Genomic DNA, 1,236 nt, shown 5'->3' with positions numbered 1-1,236 from the left:
TATTATATATATATATATATATGCATGATTATTTTAGATTTTTCACTAGGTGCATCCAGAAGCACGACCGTTCACTGAGCGCTCATTGAGCTCCTGTTTGGTCTATATTTTTAGATCTAATGGAATATGCCAATCAGATGCAAGAGCTCACTGAGCGCACGATGAGCGATCGTGCTTCTGAATGCATCCACTGCTTCTAGATTTCAAGTATGGAAAATGATTAGTTAGCAGTCAAAATTAGATTGTTTGATAAATTAAATTTTTATTGTGTCACAATCTTTTTGGTCATAATATGAAAAAATCTGATTAATTCTATTTAAATCCATGAAAATATGCAGAAGGATTTATAATTTCTATAGCAAGCCCTCTCAATTATTTATCACATGTAAAGAACATAGCTTTTTTATAAAAAAGAAATTTTTAAATATAGTAATTGTAGAGAAAAATTAAATTATGTTATATTTGTATACATTAAAATTTTTATGGACCTTGTATATAATTTATAACATACATTAAAAATATGAAAATTACATAAACATCTTCTCTAAATCGTAGAATTATGAAGTTATTCGATTTCTTATCTTTTATTTTTTGTTTTATAGATAAAAGAAGAAGAGAAAAAAGAGAGATGAAAATAAAACGCAGTAAGTCTCTTTCTCCTGAACCATCTAGTAGCAGAGATACAAAACGTATAAAACTTGAAGAAATTGTAAATCTAAATCGATCAACATCTCTGCATATCCTTGAATTCTCGGATGATGTTTTACTTAATATATTGAAATATTTACATCCACAAGATCTTATGGCAATCAGCTTGTGAGTTGTATTTATGTTATATCTGTTGTGATGCTTCTACTTATTTATTTCTTTGAATCATAGATGTTGTCAAAGATTTGCACAATTAACGCAAGACAGAACTCTGTGGAGAAGAGCAGATTTTCGAACAAAACCCATATATCTAGAAGATTTGAATCAGTATATGAAGTTTTTGCAACCAATAACAATGAGTTTGGCAATACGTGGGAATCTGATTTCGCGTGAATGTTCATCTCTTACACAAAGATTCTTTAATAATGTGAAAACACTATGTGATCAACTCAAAGAATTGATCATTGAAGAATATTATATCAATGGAGATAAGGTATATTTTATGATAGCAATAATTATAAGTGACATATTCTTATTTTTAAAATGTATTTAGAAATATTAGAATGTATTTAATATGATATGATTTAT

The 1,236-nt window shown here is 27.8% G+C and overlaps 1 protein-coding gene across 1 annotated transcript in view; it reads left to right on the top strand.

Moving 5' to 3' along the window:
• The window catches only part of LOC108747950, a 55,388-nt gene that overhangs the window by 43,733 nt on the left and 10,419 nt on the right, over positions 1–1,236 (top strand). Inside the window, exons 3-4 of the mRNA XM_018485852.1 lie at positions 603–816; positions 880–1,141. Of these exons, the coding sequence (XP_018341354.1) occupies positions 629–816; positions 880–1,141 (450 nt within the window). The 5' untranslated portion in view covers positions 603–628. The remainder of the gene's footprint in view (positions 1–602; positions 817–879; positions 1,142–1,236) is intronic.

The sequence above is a fragment of the Trachymyrmex septentrionalis genome, unplaced genomic scaffold, assembly GCF_001594115.1.
Source record: "Trachymyrmex septentrionalis isolate Tsep2-gDNA-1 unplaced genomic scaffold, Tsep1.0 scaffold206, whole genome shotgun sequence".
In the NCBI taxonomy this organism is placed as follows: domain Eukaryota; kingdom Metazoa; phylum Arthropoda; class Insecta; order Hymenoptera; family Formicidae; genus Trachymyrmex; species Trachymyrmex septentrionalis.
Note: the sequence above shows the minus strand (reverse complement) of the source record. Positions and strands in the feature narration are given on the sequence as shown.